Source organism: Atractosteus spatula, chromosome 3 (genome assembly GCF_055471065.1).
Source record: "Atractosteus spatula isolate fAtrSpa1 chromosome 3, fAtrSpa1.hap1, whole genome shotgun sequence".
In the NCBI taxonomy this organism is placed as follows: Eukaryota; Metazoa; Chordata; class Actinopteri; order Semionotiformes; family Lepisosteidae; genus Atractosteus; species Atractosteus spatula.
Window position 1 is genome coordinate 73,649,881 of NC_142708.1, and position 18,811 is coordinate 73,668,691.

The 18,811-nt window shown below is 41.3% G+C and overlaps 2 protein-coding genes across 2 annotated transcripts in view; one reads left to right on the top strand and one right to left on the bottom strand.

Annotated features, from left to right (window-relative positions):
• Window positions 1-469: 469 nt before the first annotated feature.
• On the bottom strand, window positions 470-7,119 carry gmfg (glia maturation factor, gamma). Its single transcript, XM_088910908.1, has 7 exons — window positions 6,991-7,119; window positions 5,386-5,482; window positions 3,839-3,888; window positions 3,206-3,257; window positions 2,426-2,506; window positions 1,753-1,826; window positions 470-841 (listed from the first exon to the last, which is right to left on the bottom strand). The coding sequence occupies exons 1-7, from the start codon at window positions 6,991-6,993 to the stop codon at window positions 770-772; spliced, it is 429 nt and encodes a 142-aa protein (XP_088767034.1). The 5' UTR covers window positions 6,994-7,119; the 3' UTR covers window positions 470-769.
• Window positions 7,120-10,734: 3,615 nt separating this feature from the next.
• Window positions 10,735-18,811, top strand: part of samd4b (sterile alpha motif domain containing 4B) — a 43,433-nt gene continuing 35,356 nt past the window's right edge. The window contains exon 1 of the mRNA XM_088911846.1: window positions 10,735-11,435. The gene's annotated coding sequence lies outside the window, so the exon portion shown is untranslated. The remainder of the gene's footprint in view (window positions 11,436-18,811) is intronic.

The window sequence follows — 18,811 nt, forward strand, 5'->3', positions numbered from 1 at the left end:
ACTCGGAGTGCGATCCAGGAATGTCAGGAGCCCACTTGCTGGATGAACGGGCTGCCCACGAACTGTACACAGGGAACGGCCAGAGCTGCAGGCCAGAGGGAGCAGGGAACACTCACTCTGGGGATGAGGAGCAGGCTGCTTGCGGATTTGCTCGCAGGCAAATGTGTTGCTGTGGCTAGTGAGGAAGTCCAGAACGTGGTACAAGCCTGGTTATACAGGCAAAGCAAGGGTTGTAACCAGGAGAGACACAGTCAAGGAGAATCTGGGAGATAGGCTGAGGGTTCAGTCCGAGTACAAATCCAGGGAGAGAGACACGGTAAACAAAGCTGAGGGGGTGATCTGGGAACACGGTTGGGAATAAAGCAAGGGTTGAGAATCCAAGCAAAGCACAAATGGGAAAAAAAACGTGATGGTTCTATAACATCAGTTTTCTGGTTAGCGTGAATAAATATTTGTTTCTGTTGAGTGTAGTTTGTCAAATACTTCAGATGAGTAGTATTTTTCTTTTATTTCAGTAGAAGAGTGATTTTATCAAAGAATACAAAGGAGGCAGTTATATTTAAAAAATACTGGCTTAAAGGTTGTAGCACCCACATGAGTGCAAAAAAAATATTTAAAAGATTTTTGTTCTTAAAAGTAATATATTTTTCTAAACGGCAAATATATATCATATATATAGGCTGGATATTAAGCATTACAATCATGCTGTGATAACCTAAGATGCTTGTTTAGGTATGCAAGTTTCTTAAAAGTAACAAGTTATCTCTGTTTAGCGGAAAAAGGCGAGCTTTGCTTTCAGCCACTCCTCCGTCAAGTCTTCAGCGTTCCGAGTCTCAAAGACCTGCACAGTGCAGACAGAGAGAGAGGTAAGTCTGAGCATTGGATTGTGTAAACCTTAGCATCTCAGTGTCAGGGTTATTCAAAAGTATTATGTTGAGTCAGCTTTCGTGAGACTGCTTTTTAAGAAAAACATTTGCTGTGCTGCCACTTCTGTAAGTATTTTTTATAGCCATGTGTTTTTCTGGGTGAATTTAAACAAGGTGTACTCACAGTGCAGCACTGAACCTCTGCAATAGAGGCTCCAGATGACAGATACTTTGTTCTGTTTTATCTTGGGGAAAGTTTTCTAGACTCATCTTTTAAGGATGTACTACAGATTGATTTTATTGTTTTGTATTGTAACCACATTGTCAAATATTCTCAATTGAAGAACACAAGTCCTTAGTAAACCTGTCTTATTTATTTAGTTCAGGTGGGTAGCTGCGTCAGCATGCGTAGGCAGCAAAGGAACAAGTAATAGGCTTATTCCATGCTGAAAAAAAGAAGAAAGAGAACACAACGTTTCGGCCGTGGAGCCTTCTTCAGGTGTCAGGTGCCACACCTGAAGAAGGCTCCACGGCCGAAACGTTGTGTTCTCTTTCTTCTTTTTTTCAGCATGGAATAAACCTATTACTTGTTCCTTATTTATTTAGTTGTTAGTACTCAAAAAAATTTTGAAACCATTACACAGCTTAGTCATTTGTTCCTCTTGCTTTGCTGTGAAAATGAACATGCCTTTGAATGAATCAAATTTATTCAGATCATGTTCTATGTATGTGTGTGCTGGAAAGACATGATGAGGAGGTGTTTAACAGACACCTGGTTATCCAAAATGCATCTGGTTAATTTATACTGTGCAAGGACACAGTTCAGAGACCTTGACAAGGCTTTGAATCGGCGATAAGGTTTGAGTGTTCCGCTGTGCGTCATTACCTTGGTGAGTTCCGCAGCTTGGACCAGCCTGTTCTTGCTTCCTGCATACATCATCTGCTGCTCCGGCTTGCAGCCTGGTGTCAGAGAGCACATCATCACCACCGCGCTGACAGTTATATGCCCACAGGATCCACCAACATGTGCACCAGTTACTCTCGGCTGTGAAAGAGTGAGGCCTCTCTGTGATCAAGAAGCCACGTTCGCTTTCGACTCAAAACAAGTGGCTCCGGATGTTTAAATCGGCAAAGCTGATGCCTGTGATTCCAAACTGCATTGCCCCCTTAGGACGAACTGTAACCCCCTTGCCGTATTCAATTATCTGATTTTGCATCTGTATTTAACTCATGGATAGCAGTTTTGAGGTGCTCCTCAGAATTGGAAGCTACCGCCCCATTTGTAGCAGACAATAGTAGTTCAGTTTCATTTTAATAAGCAGTGAGGGGGGAGCTGAAGCCGGCACAGAAAACACCCTGGACCCTCATGGGCTCTCAGTCTTTGGTATCAGCATGCCTTAGGTAAACATCTCAAGATGTTGCTTAATCTATGAGGAAAAAAGGTGGTGTTTGATCTTAAGTGTTTTTCCCATAGGGACTTTATTTTTTGCATATTAGTTTCATTTGGATTGCATTTGAACCCTGGTGCCAGATACCAGCTACAATTGCACAATACTTACCCACAGGGCTGCAAAAAATGAAGCACAAAGGGTAGGACACCCTGCCGTCTTCGTGGACATACTTATAGCTGTAGACTATGAATGTGAAGCCAGTCAAGGAAGGAAAACCTCAATGGCCTTGAAGGTCGTACAGGAAAAGAAAGGTGAACAGGTCTGTAACACAAACAGAACTCAAGCCAGCACTAGATACGCTGTTAAGTGTAGTCTAAACCTTTCCAGGCAAGCTGTACATACAAAAGCCTCAGTGAAGATGAATTGCGCATTGTATGTAGTTCATTAACTTGAGTCCTGGAGGTGGAACTCATTGTGAGGATCTGACAGACCACTGCAGGGCTGTCGGAGACTTTTTCAGATGTCATTTAATACCACACTGGAGTGAAAAAGTCACCGGACTGCTCCAGCCTGTTGCTCAGAACTGCAACACTGCACAACCTGCCTGCTCTACAGTGTTGGCCAACAAAAATCGATGTTGTGGTTACCGTGAGCCAAGTGCAGACGTTAAAATGGGACTTTATAAAATAACATTGGAATTCTCTGTTCATTTTGTTTTATTAATCCCCTCCCATTTTATGACCGCTAAATGCCAGTTGGCGCAGATTGGCGGGGGGGGGGGGGGGGGCACTGGGTTCCCAGGTGGCTAGGATACTTCACTCAGAATGCTCCTGTAGATGCCCTGCTCTTGCTCTGCCACATAGCTTGTCTACATAAAGTTGCTCTCAATTAGCTTCTCTGTTTGATAAAAGATTACAAAATTGATTCCGCTGATCGATTCAGAAGGATATCTTGGTTGCCGTTCAGGAAGCTCATTCTTTAGATCGTCTAGAGAAATGTCCTGTGAAGGGGAGGAAAGAAATAAAGACAGGTCTTGGTGTCGTTGTGCAATGCTGAGAAGACAAATATAATGATCTGCAAAGCAACAAAAGAAGCAGTGCGTGACGGTTTTTGTGATTGATTATACATTCTACATACGAATTTCCTCATTTTGCATGAAGAAAGGTCTTTGCAGCAGTAAGCAATGAGTGACTGAGTCCCTTCTGATATCCACATACTGTAGATTACAAAGGTGGTGTTCACTGCTTACATTTGTGCATTGAATCACATCAGACTTGATGGCTTCATATTGTTCATTGTGAAGAGCCATTGTTTTTATCCCTGCCTGTCTGTTTCATTCTGTCAGGACCAGGCACTATAATGTTTCACCTCATTGAGCTCCAAGAGGAGCTCCTACTAGGTCATTGATTATTTACAAAGGGCAGCTGTTCATTACCTTGGTAGGTTACGCTTTGCTGTACAATAGCATGACAGTATAGAGAGGTCAGAAATATCTTATACCTGTAACAGCTTTGAAATGGAAAAATGCATGCGTACAGCAGCAGTCTGGAAATCTAGCAACTCATATTAAATGCTACTTACTTCATATTCTTCCTCTAGGATCACTAGCTGCTTGTCCTTGTCGATTTTCACTAAAGAAAAAGGCATACTATCAGAAATTTTAAATAATTCAATCCTATTTCCTTAAATGATTCTAGACCAGGGGACACTAATGGTTTCTCTGTTGAAAGCTACATCAAAGTAAAAAAAGGCATCCCAACCTTTTTACAGCCGAGATAATTTTTTCTAAGGGTACATGACATGAGTTATTTAGGTTTTGTAAGTGGAGCATTAGATATTCTTTAATGTTTAAGATGGTAAGCATACCATTATTTTCGTCAGTGGCTTGACACAGGGTACTCTCCATCGGTTTGATCTGGACGTCTTTTGCTTTATCTTTCATGGACCTGTCTCAGTGTTCGTGACAATTCAAATGGGTCACAGAAAAACAGAACTTTGGAATTTTGTCTGCTCCTACCAGACCAGCTAACAGATGGTGTCTGGAGTTTCTAAATGCCTGTAATATAGCTGAACGTCTGGTCGTCATTGGCAGATATTTATTTTTATATTTATTTATCTGTTTGATTGAAGAGTGTGTGGAAGCTCACAGTGCCTCATTAAATAAGAGTGAGATTAGTTTATAAAATAAATATCTTGGATAACATGAACAACTTTTTCAGAATCATTTTGTAAGATGAGGCGGCGAGTGAGTGGTTTCTCCCGAGCCGTGCTAGGTTTGATTTCACCAGACCTCTGTCTCAAAATGGGGTCCAACCAATTGTGTGCCTCTTGGTCTTGTATTATGAGCATATTGAAATAAAACCTGTCCACTCCGACATCCTCAGTTGCATTTACAGACCTCTCCTGGTAGCTAGAGGGATGTGCAATCATTATGTTTGAAATTATCAAGTTTATTTAAAAAACAAAGAGAAACTGAGCAATTTCATCATGGTGGAATATAGCACTGCAGCAAAAGCTAATCTGTGATGACCCTGCTATCCTGCAGTCCACCAGGATGAATCAATATGATTTTGCCTCCTACATTTTATATTCCACACTTCCAATTACTGTGAAAATCAGTAGTCACAATTCTCATTAGGCAGAAGAAAAGGGGAAATATTCCCTCCATCTTTTTCGCAGTTTTTCGTAGCTTCCTGGTGCATTTTGGAAATGCTTAACAGCTTTTTAACATTTTGCACCTGAATCGAATCTGTCTGAATTACCATGCACCTCCTGACTGCTGCCTGACCTTCTGAAATGAGATGAATATCTCAAGGTTTATTTTTCCTGCTTAAGTGAAAAATTGAATCCTTTAACCAAGCTGGCGCTCTGTGCTCCCAGGCTGTGGGTCCAACAGGGACGCCGAGAGTGAGAGGAATGCTGCTGGTATCGAGTGCGAAAACTGGGAGCAGCATCCTCACTATACCGGAGCATTGGAGAATATCGTTTTCAGCTTCTAAAGCTCCTTTCCCACCAGTCCCCCTGCGTCCGAACTGCTTGCCGTGATCCTTTCTGGTTCTTGGTTTCGGGATCGTCTGGCATCGTGGGTGGGCCTCACCGGGGGTACGCCAGCCAGTTCTGGCACTTACTGATGATGGCAGCATTGTTGGTTTCCTTGCGGAATCGGAACTTCTTCAGCTTTTCCTTCAGGCCCTCGTCCACCTCACACACCACCAGGGAGTCTGACTGTGGGAGACGAGAGAGGGGAAGAAATGAGACTTCTTTACGAGCTCAGAGCTAAGGTTCGGTACCTCCACAGGAGTGGCCTTTTACAGGAAAAAACGTGTCTAATAACCGTTTTAACTTCTGTCTTTTTATGTTTCATAAGAGCAGGGGCGGAGAGAACCTCAGATACTTGATGCTACTTTTTAGAACAGCAGTTGATCTTTCTTTTTCTACTAGCTTGAAATATTGAGATAAAATGCAGCTGTCTGGCTCCAGGAACTTATACTGGAAGTATTGTGTCCTGTGACCCACATCACAGTTTTGTTTTTACTTCTGAGAAAATGGTTTGCCCAGCAAGTAACTTGATCATTTAGAGCGGACTAAATGCTCTTACAATTGTTGCTTTATTTTGTGAGCATTGGAGAAAAATGCAATTCTGCATTTAGTTAAGGTCCTGTAAACATAAATTGATCTGATGATACAAATCTAGAAATAAAAGCTTTTCTATTATACATACTTATGTACCACTGTCTATCTGTACATCCAGATGAAAATGTTTTTCCAAACTTTTTTTTACAAATATTTTTAAACAGATTAAAAAAATATTTCCTTGTAAATGGAATGTAAATGTACGGGTATTAAATGCAGACTGCTTTGTTTTATGTCAAGTTGTGTAGTGATTCTGTAGAAAATAACCTTTATGTCCTGTGGAACTGGTAGTGTGAAGAAGCTCAGGAAGATGGAGCATGAAGATGTCGATTTTGGCAAGGTGTTGTGACTCATGCTCAACCCAGATCATATCCTGTGGTAGATGTGCTTTGGCTGTTAAGAAACTGAGAAATCGCTGCTCAGATGGCAAGCGACTGGGTGAGTGCTCTTTGCCTAGCAGGACAATACCTATTCTTTTTTGTGTCTTTTTGATTTTCACCATGCATGACATTTGCCTCATCACCTGTGCACAATCGACTCTCTAACAAATGAGGTGACTTAGTACTTATGCAACGAAATCACTTGTGCATATCGCGGTCAACCATGAATGATCAAGGAATTGTAAGGACGCTGAATGTAGATCTTTTTTGCGTAATATACATGCACCATCCAATAGAGATGTGGGTTTCTTTTGATCCTACATGTTTATAGCTCTGTTGCACGCAGGATGACTTCTTGTCATATTACTTTTTGTTTGGGTGAGGCACTGCAAAAAATCGAAAGTTCTTTTCAGCATGAACGGCATCCTCTCTGTTCCATTGTGGTCGAGCAGTTTGCAGCACATTATCAGCCTTAGAGAACTCTGAAGTGACAGATTGAGGCCGTGTAGTTAGACTAGAAGAGAGCAGCCGTCCTGTGGCACTGTGTAAAGCCAGCCTTGCACATTTACAGCAGGAGAAGCTGGGTGTCGAGGGGAGGCTAGTTGGAGCTTAAAATGAGCCACTCGTCCTATAACGATGACCGTGATCTGGATGAAACTACCATGTTTTAAGGCCTTGCGTTAGAAAAAGTCACTAAGCAAGTAAAATAAGTTCTCTTACCATTTTGTCGCAAAACAGGTCTGTTTCCTCTTTTCTGGTGCTTAAAGCAGTTTACTAGTTGTGACAAATTCACCTTCTAACGAATCCCTTGTGACAGGATGCAACCCAGCTCTCTAAGTTCCTTTTCTAGTATAACTGCTGTTAAAAGGGGAGGGCCATAGGCTGACAGGAAATGTGCATCTGGAACCTGCTCTTATATATAATCAAATCAGATAACAGTGAAGAAACCTCAAAATGGCACTCGACAAACTACAAGACATCTAGGGGTTTTGCAGGTTGCAAAGCAAGCCCCAGCCTAATGACGTTTCACAGTGACCCAGCTTGTGCAGAAAAAGTATCAATGCAGGGTACACAAGTGTCTCAAGAGTGTCTTCTCCCAAGATGGAGGCAGAGTGGATGAATTAACAGGGAAACATGGTAGTCGTGCAGTGAATTGTAGTCATGCAGGGAATGTGGTCATGTAGTGAATTGTACAAACTTCATGTACCCACAAACACAAACTTTGCAGTATTTTAACTGTGTAGTCAGAAAAATAATTGACTAAACAGGTTATGCTTTGTAGCACTTGGTGGTCATCAACAAGACAATAACATGCTGGTCAGGAGGTCATCTTAGTTTAAGAAGGAACTATTTCAGTGTATTGTTGTTAGCATGATAGTTGCTGATTTTTTACTTTAATGTCCAAACACTTCTGGAAGAGCTGGTGTTTTACCAAGCACCTTATGAGCCGTTGAGGGTGTAAAAGTTATTACGGCAAGCTGGCTTGTGCAAGGCCCTTTTGGGAACAGTCCCACATAGTGGCCAAACCATGTGACCTGTCAGGCTCTGTGAGCCTGTGACGTTTCATGAGTTTTTTCCAACAGTTTTGTCAGACAGGCAATTTTATAGACTGTTGGAACAGTTGGCATAATTATAACAATCTGAGCAGCAACAATGCCCTTTGATCATTATAGGCATTAATTAGCATGAAATTGCAAGTCTGCAGGGTGTTATTGTGATATTATACCTCTGATTATGTGATAGGCGATTTTGAATGACTTATTGTAGATGACAAATATGTCAAATAACTGGATGGCGGAAGAAAAGAGGGGTTTTGATCTTGAAGGCAGTGATGATTGCAGGTCGTTTGCTCTTGCTTGGGCTTTACGTCAATTAAAGTGAAAGAAAAAAAAGTTGGAAAGTTGCATTTGAAAATAATAAGAGATTGTTTCATTTTTATCTGCCTTGCTCATTTAATTTGTATGCTGTAACCTGTCATTATCCACGCTCTCCCAGGTAATTTTCAGTGTGGTTTTCATGGAAAGGAGCGGTATTTGCCCTCCGAGTCCTCCATGGAAGCCCATTATTTACAGGCCGCCTGCCCACAAAGAGCCTCGTGGAGGGCTGTTATCGCCGGCTGTTGAGAACGTGGTTTCCTAACGAACCCTGTCTTGCCTTCCTCAGGATCTGACCTTGGAATTTATGGACCAAAACAAAGTTAAATATAGTTCCTCCCAGTCTATTTTGAGACATCCTTCTGATGTAAGGGAATGCCAGCTGAAGAAAAACTGAAAAGGCTTGTTAGGGTGAGGGTAGACCCCTGTCTCGACTACACGAACTTGAGGGATTTTCAGAACTTGTTTTTATCCAGTTCAATGAAATGATTGACGTTGTTTTTTAAATTAGACATTATTTCTGGTTTTAAAAGATAAGCATAGTGGTACGTCTTAGGATTGTCTGCCAGGACATGTCTTCTTTTAATTTTACTATTATGTGGTTTTCATTTCGTACCTTTTACATTTTTAATCAATAAAAGGATGTCGCCTCTGCTCCTGTGATGTAATTGTGTAATGTTCCTGACACATCTGGAAACTGCTGGGACATATAGCCATGATTCCTTGTGGAAAGAAACCACTGCTTATTTTCAGCCCAAATACATTCCCACTGGTTGTGCCCTTAGGTTTAATTTCATACAGTAAGTTAGTCATTGACTTGACATCTCCTAAGCTTTTCAGGAACTGGAATCTTGCCCGTCATAACCACCTCTGTTCAGGACTAAAGAGATTCGGTTTCTGCAGCGTGCATATGAGTTAGACCCTTTTAGACCAGGAGCAGCTCTGGAATTCTTCCCAGAGCAGCAATAAACTTTTTGTTGTATGCTGAACCATGTGCAATTTCTTACAACATTATAAAAAAATAGTTGTAGAAATCACAATTTGTAAGCTATCATATCATGATTTCATATAGCTATATCCTATATCTGAGGTACCAGCTGAGTTAGACTGTTAGTTAGTCTGGACGGTTGTGTCTGTAAAAAACTTTGTGTTTTTATGTTTACATATAACCTATGTTTTGCTTTAAGTAATTGAGCTATGGTGACAGAAGGTTAATGTGAAGTTGCAACAACAACTGAGGGTAAAAAAAGTCCAATCTAATAATAGCTTTCCAACAACTTGAAGGTTGCTAACTCAGCTAATGACTGCTTGATCTGTAATAACAGCATTAGCTTCATCATCATCTCCCGCATGTTCTTTTGAGGATGTTATGATTGAGTAGGGGATTGCTAAAAAACAGATTCTGTGGAAAGGTTTACTATAGTATAATTTCATCTACAACGATTAGATTGAATGCAGGAGAGGGTAGTAAAATCATGGCAAAGACATGAAAATGGGAATGGAAACTGTAGCTGGTCTCCAGTGGGTTGGGCACAGGTGGTGGTTTAGGCTGTTCATCAGTTAACTGATAAACCCTAATGATCGAGATGGGGTAGAAGGTAAACTCTTTGAAAGTGATGCCTGTAATAAACTCGACTCCACTGGGAGAGGAGAGCTGGAAGATATGGATCTTGCCTATTCTATTAATTGGGACACTAGTAGATCTCGGTATTGACCCGTTGAACGGTTTCTGCTGGAGCCTCCACCAAGGAGAGCTTAAAAAAGACCGTCAATGCCAATAAAGCAAGAGAGATGCACGAGGTAAGAAGAAAACTGAAACCATTGGATGGCCACAAGAGTGGTAAACTGCCCTAATCCTACAGCAGTGCAGTGTTATGTTTGACAGTGCCGTTTCAAACACTCAAGTACCGCTCAGCTCAACCCGTCAAAACGGGGCTGCCTTCGTGGTAATGTTTAATTCATGTTTCCGCAGCAGGCTATGGCAAACGGCATTTTCCGTTAGAGCTGAGTTTTTATCATACCGAAACGTTTCTTCAGCACACAGCTAGCCAAACTGGAGAGGGCGACGAGTAGAACAGACGAGATATCAGTCAAAGGGGCAACATCTGACGAGAGACCAGCCCCTTAAAGACACAGGACACCATTCGAGCTGGAGGAGTTCACGCTTGGGCTAATGATTAATGTTCAAAGCACAATTGCCCCGGTTTGATTTAGAAATGACACGGGAGCAAACGAGTAAGATGTGCTCATCCCTCCTCGAATAATATTTGGATCACGTTTGCATCTGCAGTGATAAGGCACTTTTTTGTGTAAGCCGTAGTGACCACACACACACACGCGCCCGCGCTGCAGCGTGTTTTTTTTTTTTACTTTGCCGTCAGTCACCGTGACGTTTTACCAACCAAAACCTTTAAAAATGTAAAGTCCCTCCATCACATTTTCAGTCACATCAATCGGAACACCCTTCACTCCGCCCGCCCTTCATTGTCAGTCTCTTCGAGCCGCGTCTCGTTCACGTCGATCATTCCACGACTGACCAATGGGAACGCTCTGTGGGGGCACTTGTCCCGCCCCTCCGGGCGGGCCTATCCCCGTTGCCGTTACGCACGGGAGGCCCGTCTGCGTCTCGTGCGTCAGGTCTCAATCGGAGTTGATTTTTTTTTAAAGCTTTCCGTGTGTGTTTGTGTATTTTTGTGTGTTTTTAATACTTCTTGTTCGTGGTGAATTTGTTTTTTAATATTTATTTTTAATATATGTGCGTATATATATATATTCCGGAGAATATTATCTCACGGTAATAATATTAAAAAACGAGGGAGGCTGACCTCTGGTGTGACAAAAAAAAAACGTACGTTTGCTAAAGGAAGCGATATAAAATATAAACAAATCAACCGGAGAGAGAGGTGCTGGAGTTTGCGTGCGTGTGAGAGGTGGGTGAAATAGAAAGACATTCACACACGCAGAGGGAGAGACACGGCCACGGAAAACACGGGCCAAAGCGGAGAGAAACCGCCGGAGGAACTTTGAACCGTGGAGAAGCCTCGGAGAATCAACACTACTGTGAGAAGAGAGGATACCCCGCCAACGGCACGGAGGGGAAAGGGGGGGGTGGGTGAAAGTATCCCGAGTCCTAACTCAATCCCTCCCATCAAGCACGGAGGAGCCACACGAACCTCCAAGAAGGCCTGGAAGAGCGAGAGACCCCCCCCCTCCTCCCCTCGACAGCCAGCCGTCTGCGGAGCCCCAGTCCGGCGCTGCCCGAGCCGCGACGCCGCGCCACGCCACGCCGAGGTCGGTGCCCTCTTTTCCGTCTCCCGCTCCCGTCTCCTGCCTCCTGCCTCCAGCCTCGGCGTGCGGAGCCGCCGCCGGGTTTCCACGTTTTTACACCAGACCCGTCTGTCCAGTCGGAAACGTTTTATTACTGTTTTTCTTGTGTGTGTGGTGGTGGTGGTGGGGGGTGTTGTTTTGGTTGTAAAATGTGGTCTTTATTGGAGATATGCAGACGTAGCTAGCCGAAGAAAGACAGGACGAAAGCCACTGGAGCGGCGTGGAGTCGATAATGTATTAGAAATGTATGTTTTTTTTTAAATTTGCATTCTTCTGCGGAGGGCGGCTTTCTCATGATAAGTATCTGGCGCCCCCAGCTCCCCCCCCCCCCCCGCCGCCTTCCTCCTCCTCCTCCTCCTCCTCCTTCTTCTTCCCTCCCCCTCAAAAAAATCAAAATGGTTCTTATTAAACAGAGATGAGGGGTATCGATGAGGGCTTGGACTTGGGTTGGATGTGCCAGGAAGAGAGGGGGGAGGAGGATGGAGCAGGGGGGTTCTCTTTTAGGAAGCCACTTTGGGGTTGAGAAGAGGATAGAAAGATGAATAAGTGGAAACAATGCGTGGGGATCCTTTCCCAGCGTAACTATCAGTGATAAGAGAAACACTGACACTGACCAGGGGACATGCAGATTCTAGACACTCAGCCAGTTAGGGGGAAAGGTAGCTAAGAGATTAGCCCGTTGTGCTACACTGCATGTTTATAAAAAAGGGAGGGGTGCCTAGACAGTTCACACCGCGATCTTGCAACAGGACAAGAATGTACAGTATCTTTTCCCTTCGCCCTGCGTGAGGATGGGCTCTCAAGACCCATTTATGTCAGCGGCGAAGTTAAAGTAAGACTAGCTTTTTTTTTGTGTGTGTGTGTGTGCAAACGCGAAGTCTTGATCGCGCTACTGTATGCAGCCCTCGGCGCCTGTGAAATAACCACGCTTGATCAATCAGATTGTGGATTGCGGTATGGGACGGCGATCTTTTTAAATAACTGCATTAGGAAGCGTACCGGTGTTTCGCTCACTACTAGTGGGTTACTAATAAGAGTTTTTTTTTAACAGTTCTAGTGAACATTTGCTTAATGTTCGCCTGCGGTAGAGCAGATGATGTGAGATGGATTATCTTTTCCGAAGGGCCTCGAATGGGAGTGGAAGGCGGCACTGCATACAGTGGTTGTACAGTTAATGTATGTGTCCAACTGATGCTGATAACTATGATATTAATCCTCAAGGAACTTGTAGTTTAATTTTGGCTGTTTCATCGGTGAGAATTTTTATATTACTGTATAGTGTTAGTAATTTGCTTTGTCTTCTTAGTTACTTTGATTTTAAGTGTTGGGTGTCCTTTAAAAAATCTCAGCAGTCCGTTTGTGATCAACACCAAGCACATTTCATCAGAGCAGGTTTAACCCAGTCAAATCATGATTCCTCAAAAGGGCAGAATAGGGTTTTCCTGGCATGCACTTGCAGGTGCTTTAATCTCAATTTGATAAACAGTGTGGACTGTGCACAGTTAGGTTTTCCACCTAACCCAGGGAAGCTGCTGTGTCTGCATAATCCACTTGTGCATTTTTGTTGGATTATTATGAAGTGTATACAAAAAAGTCTTATTCCTGATGTTTGAAATCAAGGCAGTATCAAGCTTTTGTACATTTATCCCAAGCATTATTGATTATTCAGTTTGGTGGGTAGAATGCTCTGAATAAGAGTATACTTTGCATAATCATTTTAAAAGTAAATCCATTTTACAATTTTATAAAATCAGTTTTAAACTTATATGGCAAACACATCTGCCCTTAACAGTATGTTGGCTTGGAAGCAACAATTGTTTTTTTTTGTTCTATGCAACAAATTAGGGTGGGAAGTTTTGCTCAACATTTATGAAATAAATAAAAAAAGGTTTTGTACTTGAACAAAAAGCTTTTAAAACCACCTTGTTAATGGGTCATGGCAACTTTCTGCTTTGTGAGCTGAAAAAAACAACTACAGAACAAGTAATAAAACCAGAAAATCTCATTACTTGTGCTTTTGTACAGATTGATGCTGATTTCAAAATGCTAAATTGGCAGCCTCTTGCTTACAATTTGCGTAACAGCACTGCTGATACTGGGGGACACACAGCACGCCTGCCACTTGACTTTGGGTTGGTATGTGTGCAGCAGTCGGTGCTGAATTTTTAAAAAGTCATTTAATATTTTTGTAGAGTTCACTAATTATTCCTGCCAATAGAAAAGTCAGTGGAGCATCTTCAAACTTGCAAAAGATCTTTTCAACAGTTGGTGAGTCAAAGGATCCAGGTTTTGCCCTCTTTTACATTGTGCCACCAATGGTCCAAACTAATGAATGAGGAGTATTTTTAATGGTTTGTCCAGAGTGTCATAAAGACACAGAGGTTGTGACAATGAGTGACAGTCTGCATATTCCAGGAAGTGGTCATGGGAACCCTCAATTTGTTTTTGTATTGTGCATTTGCAAAGGCATAGCTCCTTCTGCCTCAGAAGCACAAATTGCTGTAAATTTAAGGAATGGTGGGGTAGTTGACATTCGTAGAGAATAAAACAACTACACCTCTGTGGTTTTAAGCATTTGTGCTGGTTTGTTTCATACAGTAAGAAACATAGAAATTATATCAGCTTGGTGGCTTTGAAGTTGTTTCTTAAAGATTCTGCACATTATGTATGAAAGTGTTTTTAAATTTAAAGGCGTTTTCAGCTGTCCATACTGGACATGCTAAATTGGGAATTTATTTGTAAAGCAGTTCTTATTAATTGGCATTCTAAGGCATGCTCATGTTGTCAGCATATTTATCTGGAGTTATTTTTTTCTTTCAGTAGCCTGGCTTTACTTTTTTCGGGACCCGTCTCCAATAGAATGATTGCAACTATTGTTGCACTCATTCCTGCAAAGACAGATTTCAAGGGCCCTAAGTTGTTTAGACGTTCATGCATTCATTTTTCATGTTACCCTGTTTTTGTGCACAACTGTGATCAGGTGAAGTTTATTTATCAAAGATAAACATCACACTGGCACTTTATATTTGTTTATATTAGATAAAAATCCTTTGCACTAAAAGACTGTCATGAATTGTAGAACTTTGAGCAAAAGAGTGGAATTAATATTTAATTTTGGATGTGATACCTGTGCTTTTAAATAAAAAAAAATGAAGCATGACGCACAGAGAAAATCTGATTTAATCTAATTTGCACTGTTTGAATTGCTCTTTTACAGTGCTTTCATGATCATACTGTATTAATGTCAAGTCAACAGGTGTGTGAAGTTAAGTCTTCCTCTGGGATGATAATGATTTAATTGTCAAAATGCTGGTGTTGGCAGTCAGGTGTTCCAGTTGCTTAGCATTACGGATGGAGTTTATCTTGGATCATAATAAGATAAGCTGCCCTGAATAAAGGAGATGCATTTACCACACACTTAATATAGGGTCACCCCTTAATGGAGAAAATCAGCCAGTCAGAAAAGTTTTAGAGTTGTTTTATTTTGTGCCAGTCTGAGTTTCCGAAGTCATGTTTTTATTGGTTATACTGAATATGGTCTCCTCAGATCAGGGTTTATACCCAGATAGAAGATGTTCATTAAAGGATAGAAGACTTCTGTGCATCTGTGTTCACGAAACACATTTTTCCTTTTTCCAATTTGCTGACCATTCATCCACTGGGATAATGTTCTAGACATCAAGGACTGTAAAACAGAGTGCTTCAGGTCCACGGTTACATGAAAATAATTTCCGTATTATGGTGGATAAAAACCTGAAGCTGAATGAAATCACATGTACACGTTTGGATTCTTATGAGCAGTTTGCTGCAAGTAAAGAAGAATCTTTGATGCCTGTTAAATAGTAATTTTAAACAAATCTGTTAAATAAAGTCGTAAGTTTACACTTCCTAGTTACTTTAAGTTCAAGTATTTCTTCTGAATAAGATAATTTAGTTTTTTATTTTTTAAACGTTAACTCCTGTGATTTCTTTGTTTTCCACTGGAATGATCTCGCCTTTAGCTGGACAGTCCTGAGCAAGGGCATGGAGGGCTATGGCAGTGGTGAGACAGCATACTTAATAAATGGGTTGGAATGAGTCAGACTCATGTCTCATGTAATGTGCATTAGACACAAGCCTGAACATTTCTAGGTTTCAGTGCAGATGTGCACAATGAAATACTGAAAAGACCCCACATGTTGTTAGCAGATGTCTTCGAAGAAGCTTCGTTTCAGCATCCTGTTGTGAATTTTCAGGCCTATGTATTCTGTGATGGATGAATACAGAAGTTTCTCTTAAAGTATGCATGGGTTTGCCTCAGTGGTGGTGCAGTGCAGATGGGGTGGGTGCTTTTTGTAATTCATTTGTTTCAGTGTTTTAGCAAGCAAATCCAACATCATGAATTCCATCCCTTTTTTAGTTAGTTGATCTGCAGTCAGAGAGCATTTTAGTAGATGCATAGACCGAAATGTTTTTAACTATCCTTAGCTTTAATCTGTTGTTATTAGGGGGCAGTTTAATAAAAAAAAATAACCTGCCAAAACAAGTTTGGTAAAATGTTTAATTCGTAGGTATTCTTTAAAACATGTGATCCAGGCTTGTTTCCCACAATTTTGAGATGCAAACACAAAAATGAACCTTTGCAGAGAATTGTGTGATTTTAGTTTCCATGTCCCTCTCACTTTTATGTTACATCCCCAAGACTGTGAGGCGGCTGAGAGCACATTGGGAAATTAATGCAGCAAAGAATTAAAATAAGCTACTGGGTTCCACGTCTGGGGTAGTCCCAATAGAGTGCATATAAACCTGGTCTTTCTTTGGCCTCCAGGGGAGTAAGCTAAGCAGAGACTGGACAACATTGCATCTATTCTGTGCGATAACTTTTCTGACCAATGATCACAATGAGTACAGCGCCTTTGGCGTGCTGCCGAGATCTCAGATTGGGATTATTTATTGTCCTTGTGATTTCTGCTCTACATGCTTTCATTTCTTCTTCCTTTACTTCAGTCATCAAAGCAGTCCTGTCTCAGCATATAAAAGGCTTATTTTTTGTATTGTTTCTGTTGATTAGACTTAAAATGTTTGTTACCTGTTGCTTTTATCTTTGTAGTAAATTGCTCTATATAACTTGTGTATGTATTTAATTTTTTTTCTGAATATTCTTGTATTCTGTGACAACATGAGATTGGTCAGGTATGCAGCAGTTGAATTCAAATTTGCCCAGACATGTTAATTTTGATGGCCAAGTTCCAGACTTGAGCGTCCCTGACCCAGCTCGGCAATCTTCTCTGAACAGCTGGCACGCTCTACAGCTTCAGGGAGCCACACCTGTGTGTCAGTGCAGCATCACAGGCAATCATATGGCTGTGCAGGAGGCTGCAAGTTAATGGAGCCACATGGGACTGTTTTGTTTTGAACCTGGCTTATGATGAGTCCATGATTTCTCTCCAGGTCTTCTTGTGGGTGGTCCTGTCCCCCGAACAGTTTTGGGATTGGCATTCCACAGATAATCAGGGCAGCAACTTTTCAGGGAGTTTAGGAGTGAGGAGAATGGAGTGTGGAGGATGGAGCTGAGTTTCTTGTCTGTAGTTTGGCTCTGATTATCGATCACTAATTTTTTTTTAATTTGGTGATGTTATACAAATTGTTGGCAATTGGCACCCCCTTTATAGATGGAATCCTACTTTTGTCAAATAGGAAGAGAAAAAAAACTTCTGTTTTAAAGCACCAAATGTAAATTGCAAAGACCCACAAAACATAGATCTGTACAGGAAGATTTTTCAAAAGATCCTTCAGGATTAAGTTATTTGGTCTGTGCTCAGGTGTGTAATGAATTATGTCCTCTGAATCCCAGTGTTCAGTATTACCGCAGTGCATCACAACCTCATGGCGTGATTTAATCAGACGTCTGTGCTAAGCAACTCTTTGATTTGGATTGTTTTTCTGAAATAGTACATAGTCTGATTGGCTACGTTTTGCTTTGTAAGATTTGGTTGACTCTTCCCTTTCTGTTCTCATTTGTTGTTTGCTTTTTTTACTTATTTCATCTGGGGCTCTCCCTGTAGTTTCATTTTGTGTTATAATAGCACCAAGGCTACTTAAGATGAGATGGATCATCACAGTCACAGGCTGATGGGGCATCCTTACAGGACCAAGAGGAAGTACTTAGTTGTAGAGCTTTACATTGCAAGTCAGAAAGTAAGAGGAAAGTACATAATGTTAATCATCACACTAGCGACAGTATTTTTTTCCAGAACCGCGGAAATGCCTGCAGACTCTTTTGTAATCACTGACCTGAAGCATTAGCTGGCCCTTTCAGTGGATGCCCTGCTGAAGTAACATTTTCTTAGTACATTGAAGCCAATACACTTGTTAAAGGAGAAGGTTTTCTTCATTGTTGTGTTTCATTCTTTAGATACTTAATAATTAAGGCAGCCTGTCTTTGATCTTATTTGTTGCATCAGACTATATTATTTCTGACATTTTATCAGCATTTCTCACATTCATGTGAACTGCTGGCTAACATAATTGAGTTTCATTTTGAGACTAAGAAAGACCCAAATGAATCACACAAAATTTAATAGACTATATCAAAGCCAGCTCAGAGCACCAGGAAATGATGGTTAAGAGAGTATATTTGTTAAACAGAAATTGATGTTGTTACTATATAGCTTTCTCTTTAATGAATTGTCTCATTTAAAAAAGTTGTTTTAGGGTTTTTATTAATCAGCAGTTAAAATAATTGCCTCTTTCATGATTCAAATCAAGTCTGATCACTAATGGATTTTTGCCACTTTACACTATGACCTTACGTAGTGACACAATATAATAATTTCACTCTTGTGTGTGCTGAGAACGTTTCAGTAGCTGAGAGGCAGTCTACCTCCCGTTCTTCTTACTCAATACCTGGGACCAGTTCTGCATTTGGCCCCACCCCACTGATGACTGCAGTGTTCCATTGCTGGTGTAGACCCGTCAGTATTGATGAGGATGAAGTTGATTGTTGTGCTAGAATGCTTAGCTTCAGCTAGAAGAGTCCTGCATCTGTGCTGAGTCAGGGGCTGGTCAAGGTCTCTCTGTCACCACTTGTCCCTCTCTGCCTCCTATCCTAAAGAGTCTTTCAGTTGTGTGTGGGACCAGCTGACCACATCTTTTTCAAGGCTCTCTTGCCTTTTCTCTCTGTTTGACAGCAGTTTTTCTGTGTAAGAGTTCAGTTCAGTACATCAGTAGTCTCACTCTCTATTGCTTAAGTTGAACCCCCCCTCTCTGTGATGTTTTAGTTTGTAGTCGAAATTATTAGATATTTCACCCATAATCCATTTGCAACAAAACCAAATTCACAAAATTAACTAAATCTTTCT